Genomic DNA, 7,508 nt, shown 5'->3' on the forward strand with positions numbered 1-7,508 from the left:
TTACATTAATCACCAACTCCACCGGTGGAAAACTTACTATCACTATCACCCTACTCACTAGTAAGCACCTTGTTCAGATGAAATTAACACTTATTATTCAAACTAACAAAACCTATGGTGCTTAATCAGTCACCTTGATTAAATGGGTGTGTCTGGAATATAAATTTCTGAAGTATTTCAGAGGAAAATAGAAAGTTCTTAAATAAGCAATGCATGCTGTGAGAACATCATGATTCAATTTTCAAAGGAGTTAACTTCTATGGGAGAAGGTCTGTTTTTCTAAACTTCTTAGAAGGATGTTATGATTTTTAAGCTCAATATTGCTTTAAAAGAATCTAACCTGAACTGGCTCATGAATTTCAGGCATTTAAACAGGTCTCCACAGTTGTTTCGCTCATAAGGAGAGAAATAGGTGGTTGAGAAGGTGATTGTGGTAAGAATATGCCTTGATGTGGAATATGAATAGAGAAATGAGAATCTAAAATATTTAAGTTCTGAAGGCTCCAAATTAAAATCTCTACCAGTGTCTTCAAGAAACTGATCTTTTTTTTTGTTGTTCAGAAGGATTCTTTCTAAGTGAGGAGACAGGAGCTGTTCCATGAAGTGAGATGGTACAGAGTCATTCTTAAAATTAAAAGGGCAACAGTGTGGGGGAAGAAGGAAATAGTGCAAAAGGTCAACATCCGAATTGATGTGGACTGGGGATTCCCAGCTGCTTAGCCAAGCATTGCTTCTGCAATATAACTTCTCAGAAAGTCACAGAAGGTTGTGCACATTTGCAGACATGTCATGTCAGTCATTTGATCCTTGACTCACAACCACTTCCAGTCTTCCCTGTTGGCAGCTCCTCCCCAGTTTCTTATCTAATGTATTAAGTAGTCTACTTGCTTGTTATCCTTGTTTTCGTCTTGTGAGTCAGCACCCTCTTCTGTGCACACACTCACAAAGGTCAGGATCTTGTCTCTTTCTTACTGACATATTCCCATTACACAGAACTTTGTCTACTATACTATACCACATGCTCAACTGCAAACATTTTCTTCGTTACTCATCTAAGAAGGAGAAAATTGCAACCTGAGTTGATACTGAGAGGTACAGCCAAGGTTAAAACCCAGGTGACTCCTCTTATTTTCAGCTGGTCATGGTAGCAACTGTGTTGGATACCAGTAATCTGGAGACTACAACAGCAGAGTGACAAGTTCAAGGCCAACCTGAGCAACATAGGAAGACCCTGCATAAAAAAAAAAAAAAGAAAAGAAAAGAAAAACAAAACAAAACAGAAACAACAGATAAGACCATAGATGACTCTGTTTTCAGAGTCATTTCTCTTCTACCCTGGGCTACTCTCCTAACTCTCCACTAGTCTTTTAGAGGCTATAAATTTGGCAATTTTTTTTCCATTTCCTGAATTCCAAGGTAAGATAAATGTCTGTTGAATTCTACCCGTCAGTACAGTTACAGCTTGTCTGTACATGATTACAGTTCTCTGTTGATGTGTATTTTCTCCCAGTCACCTTGTAAGATTCTCGCACACAATTCCTTGGTTTTCATCCATCAGTGGTATCCCAGAGCTTTGCAAGTGGCATGACATATAGTAGGCACTCAAGGCTTCTTTATCAAATTAATGAATGAAAAATAACACGAGCATACTGCCAGGCCATCTGGACTCTTCTTTGTTCTATCTCTCTCCTCAAGACAACCTTGTGAAGCAAATGCCCTGTTTGCAAAGGAAAAAAAAAATGTTCTCAGATTCTAAAGTCAGCTCTACCATTCGGCAAGGCACAGGCAAAGCTGGTCACAAGGTTAGGAAGAATCAACACAGCCCCACACGTCACAGCTGTAAAGTGGCCCCCGCAGGTGACTGCTCCTGCCTTACACACTGAGAAAATTTGTTCTCCAAAATAATCCAATAAAGGAAAAACTTGCCACTTGAAATTGTATCAGTCACGAAGAATTCCCTTTCTTGCCTGGAAGACTGAAACGATTTTGACACAGAAAAGCATTCTCAATTTACAGCTGAGCTGCCTGGCTTTGTCCAGATAAACGGTCTCTAGATATAGAGACCACATACACCTCAGATTTAAGGTTACACTTTGCAAGGCAGACCTGATGCTGACCTCGGCACAAGGAGCTGCTTCATGTTCATTGAAACAACAAACCCATGTACTCCCATGTACTGAAATAACTCCTTTATTTTGTATAACAAGACACAGACCATCCCTTTGATATATAGTCTTGTTAATTCCAGTGAATCAGTAAACCCAATTTCATTGTATTCCAGGTCCGCCCCTGTGGTCCTTTCCCATCTGCGCAACCTTTATGGTGCACAGTATTCAAGACAGTAGTTTTCAAACTAGCAGTGTATTAAATCAGCAGTTATCTGGGGGTTGATTCTGCTAAATCTTGCTTGATTTGGCTTGGAGTGGGCCCTAAAAAGCACAATCACAAAGTTACCCATATGGATTTTTTTTTTTCTGATCAAATAGACTCAGACAAATGTCGAATAGTTGTTCAAATCAGTTACATAAAGTGAAACCTTGTTCCTCTAAATCAGTTTTGTACTATGTGTAATTGTCAAGTTCCTCCGGTCATGTTTACGAGCAGAGAAGTTGAAGGGCGTTGTCTGCTGTATTCTATTTCCTGCCCAGAACACTATTTCAATTTTTAATATTTGTGCTTAGCACTGAGCCGAGAGGAATAGGAGGGAAGAAACTAAACAGAAAACTCTGTGTATGCTGACTACAAAGACTTTTTCCTTTGGCGAGGTCATTTGAGAAGATGTATCTATTCACAAGGCAGAGCACTGTGGAGCCCAGAGCTTAGATAACGCGGTGAAGTTGATGAACTCTTCACCCAGTCCCCCCAGTAAGAGTGAAACAGAGGAAAGCTGACTGTGTTCATGCAGAGGGGCTGGCTTCTCAGGAAGTGCTTATTGAATAGCCAACGTGGATTAATTTCATTAGAAGTTTCATTTTCGACTCTAAGTTTAATAAAATTGTGCTTCAGTGTTTTTGTGTATACTAAACGATTTAAAATACAACAAAATATTTTTATGCCTATGCTTAGATTCATTTGGGGTCATTTGTACAGTTACTGAGAGCCTCCACAATGAAAAGGCTGAAGCCTCGCTTCACTGTTGGTACCACATCCAGTTACTTTCCTTCATAAGCACTGAATGCAAGTGAGTTGATGTAACCACAAGGGGGCGCCCATGTACCACACAAAGATAAACTCAAGACTACAAAAATATCCATTTACACAGTGAGAAAACATTTTACGTTATATTTAAACAACAATATATTAGAATATAGGAAAGAATGTGACATATAGTCAATGGATGTGAATGTAATTATTTTTACCTAAATTCATATCTAGTAATAGTCTCAAAACTCTAACACTCATTCTGATATCACAAAACAAAATATGCCAAAATTGCTGTACAGGGCTTTAAGGTTATAATAAATTCTGTGTTTCTTTAAGCAAAGTGATTTAAATGAAAATGCAATGTAGCATTGGTTATGTAGTATTGGTTATTAGAGCAATATGTAACTTTTTCAAATTTTCTGGGAACAGTAAATAAAAGGATTATTGATGGTACTAAGAAATAACTATACTCTGAATTCCATTCAGTTTCCAGTGTATATTTACTAACCGACTTGATTCTTAGGAGTCAGGAATTAATTTCTAATTTTGAAATATCTGAATCATATTGTTATTAGGGATTGTCAACAAATGAAACTGGCTAACATTTGTACATTAAAATATATTTCTGAGTATACAGTTATTTTTAATTGCTCATGTAATTTTTTTAGCATATTGTTTTCAGTTGTGAGTTCGTATTTCCTGAGATAAATTCTAAGCAGAGCCGAGTACTAGCGTTGTTTTCACAGTGTGTCTCGCAACTGTAAACCAATGTTAGGCTGGCAGATGCACCATCCTAACATTGGAAAAGAAGACAAAGCTGAATGGTACAAGTTCAACACGTAGATGTCTAAGGACTCTTGGACCACAATGGGTGTGTCAGCGTGTTTGCCGTTCCTTGCTGTGGGATGATAATATATTCCTGCTGATTGATGCTCTGCTTTGATACGTGTTTCAAAATGTACAACATACAAGGTCATATATGAGTGAGAATGGTTTTTGCCCACTCTTTTTCTTCCTGATTTGACAACGGCACCATGTCTGTAAGGGATGTTTCCCTGGCCTCAGTGCTGGAGGGTGGAAGAGGCCCACTACACATGTACAGAACATAGGAAATACATAGGAAATTTTGTGGAAACACTATTTGTTGTTGCAGCCTGTCATTCTCCCAATGAAATTAGTTCATTTATCAAAAACAAGGGACAGCACTGTCCATATGCTTGGTAAGGCTATGAGATTTTTGAGAAATGTTGAAAAAAAGGTGTAAATACATAGGTTTATAAGGAAGACACGTAGATGGAGCATAGAAATTGTCTAATTTTTTTCATAGCTAGAAACAGATTGCTGCTGGAGTTCTATATCCATATATTTCTACTATAAGAGATTAGTAATAGGTATCGATTAATTGAGTGCCAGGTACCTGTCACAGGCTTTTAGTGTACAATCTCATTTCATTCTCTTAGGTAGCCTTCAATCTGGTGTTATAATTTACCATTTTTTATGATAAAATGGGTTTGGAAATGATCAGTTATTTTTTTTTATTTGCATGTTCCCTTTCTCTTCATCCATTTATTAGCTCATTGATGATTAAATAAATAAATATTCATCAAACAGATATTTTAAGTCGAATTGTAAAATTCTATTTTTTAAACTTCTTCTGTCCCCAATTCTCAATCTTGCTTTTTCTCTATTCCATAAGATTCTGTGGTAGGCAGATTTCTAAAATCATGTCCAGAACTTCCCAATCATTTGCCATAAATGATGTGCACTTTCTACCCTATGGATGTACGGGACTTCACTAATGCTATAAAAAGAAGGCAATGCTAGTGGTCATGACTTACTACCTTCATTTGTTTTTTTTCTCAGTAGGACAAGTGCAAGAAAGCAGGAACACAGACATTCCAGTAGAGGAACTGCCTCCTTTATCAAGACAGAAGATGTTGTATGGCCCAAGTCTAAGTATAGCTTCTGGGAGATGGCAACTAAAACATCAAAGGACACCTGCCAAATAACCACAAAGACATATGTTTTGGAACCATCTTTCTGCTTTTTCATCATGCTTTCGCTCTGCCATCATGGAACCTAGTCCTCACTTTGGTCATTGTGGTTGATCTAAACAGGCCCACAAAACAGGCTAGAAATAAAATCCTGTACTAGATATCTAGCCAGCTTCCCAAGGCTAGTGATTCATGCACCAAGAGTAGGAATCTAGTACTGAGTTGGCTAGACCTTCATACTTCCTTACTACATTCTTAATCTTCTCCTTATACTCATGGATAAGTGTAACTACCACCCCTCAACCAAGAAGCTTTTCTGTACAGCAAATGGTAGCTATCACAGAAAACAACTGGACATAACACAGAAATCAATGGATCATCAGGAACAAAGCACAAATAGATACATTTACATAAAAGCTCCTGTATCTATGGCTCAGGGGACATTGAAGAAGAAAGGGCAGAAAGATTGTAAGAGCCAGAATATTAAAAAGTCCATTATGAAACAATCTAACCTAGAAATAGCTGCATAAAATGATTGGAACAAAGACCAGTATCACTGGACATACTAATATTAAAGTGAGAAAAATTTTTGGTGTCCCAGCCGCAGACAAAGAACTATAGGCAGCTAATAACTGCTAGAAGAATTAGTTTTTTCCAAGGAAGAAACCCCTTTATTGCTTATCTAGTAGAAAGGGGTCATACTTAACATATACCCACAAACAACCAAAATAGACTCAGGAGGCTGAATATAACAATAATCATAGGAGAAAGAGGCTATCAACTTCAAAATTAGGAGACATGTTGTGTTACAGTAAGGATAGCCTGGAGGGAGGGTGAAAAGTGATATAATTCTATTTCAATTAAAATATTCTTTAGAAAAGAGAACCAGCTAATACAGGCAGAAACAATTTCCTGTGAAGTAAAAATTCCACTTCCTATTAAAAATTTGGGGAATCTAATTTGATGGGTGCTATTTAGAGAAAGCTTGTGTTTTCCCAATCTGTGTTATCCTAGTTAGCAGCTGATTGTACACTTTGCCAAGAGGCTTGATAAATCGTTGAATTAATGTACTCTTCATCCAGTGAAGCCCAGGCACTCTGCAGGACTTCCAACACCACATCCTAAGTAATCACACTTTGTGTGATTGATCAGACCCCAATATGCTGCAAGAAAAATTGGTATCTCTGGGTTTTAATTTCAATAGTCCATTACATAAAGTGGAGACATGCAGTTAAAAGCCTGTGAAAATATATGCTTTGCTAGCATAATTATGAACTTTTACTCAAGAAAAGAAGGGAAGTCTTGAGAAAATATGGGGGTATAATATCTTTTTTTTTTTTTATAAGAAAGTTCCGAGTGTTGGCGTAACATTCTGCATACTCAAGTAACAGGGGAACAATCCAGACTTCTTGAAATTCAGTTCATTTTCCCCCAGTAAGGCCAATACTTAGAATGCTCATAATAAACTCAGTGATTCTACGTCAAAAAGAAGCTTTATTAAATCCTTATTATGCATCCCCTTAAACATTAACTGGAATTTTTGGATTTTGCTTAGAGATAAAACCTGGGAAAGAGCATTGCTTACATTGGAAGAGCCTGAATAAAAATTATAAATCTTCTTGAATCTAATATATATCTCAGGTCCCCAACTAGGCTGAAAAGTAATTATTTATAATGGAAAAGATACAAGCCATTCATTCCAAATGGTTTGCAAGAAAGGTCAGAGATTGGACATAGGCCTGAGCAGCAAGTTTGAGGGAAGTGTTAAGGCCAAAAATTTAAAGAAAATTGCTAGAACTGGAGTTGGGGTAAAGTGTGAGAATATACAACTTGCAGCAGCTGAAGACATACAGGAAACTTACAGCATCTTGATAGTTATTCTTTGCAGTTCTGCACTGGGTGCTCACAAGAAAGGCTACAGGCAGATCGAACAAGATAGAACTTGTTCGTCACTAATGGTGCCTGAAAAAAGAAAGAAGTCACATTTGAGGGTAAGTCCGGAAATCAAATTGATGCCTCTCTCTTGGAAAACAGCTTTAAGTCATCTGCAGTAAACTGTACAAAATACTGAATATAGGCCTAAACCCTTAGAGGTTAGGGAAAGAAAAATGTAGTTTGCACCCGGGAAGGAGCAGGAAATCTGATTCAGAACATAAGATATATATTACCCATACGGCAGAAAACACAGAAGTCCCATGACACGTCGTTATTAGATCACTTCAGAAACCCTACCTCTGTCTATCACTACTAGTTAGTAAGCATGTCATAACAAGAACCAAGGGATTTGTCTGGGGAGGAGAATTTTTGCAGGCCTAGGAAAGCAGTATACGAAGCTACACTTGTGTATGATTAAGAAACTGGAAGCAGCAG

General features: G+C 37.6%; 1 protein-coding gene across 2 annotated transcripts in view; it reads left to right on the plus strand.

Annotated features, from left to right (window-relative positions):
- Dthd1 (death domain containing 1) overlaps positions 1–6,756 on the plus strand; it is a 77,110-nt gene extending 70,354 nt beyond the window's left edge. Inside the window, exon 10 of one of the 2 annotated variants that reach the window (XM_076938514.1) lies at positions 5,008–6,756. In XM_076938514.1, the coding sequence (XP_076794629.1) occupies positions 5,008–5,153 (146 nt within the window). In that variant the 3' untranslated portion in view covers positions 5,154–6,756. The remainder of the gene's footprint in view (positions 1–5,007) is intronic. The other variant, XM_076938513.1, reaches the window with a different exon arrangement.
- Positions 6,757–7,508: the final 752 nt, after the last annotated feature.

Source organism: Arvicanthis niloticus, chromosome 7 (genome assembly GCF_011762505.2).
Source record: "Arvicanthis niloticus isolate mArvNil1 chromosome 7, mArvNil1.pat.X, whole genome shotgun sequence".
NCBI classification, from domain to species: Eukaryota; Metazoa; Chordata; class Mammalia; order Rodentia; family Muridae; genus Arvicanthis; species Arvicanthis niloticus.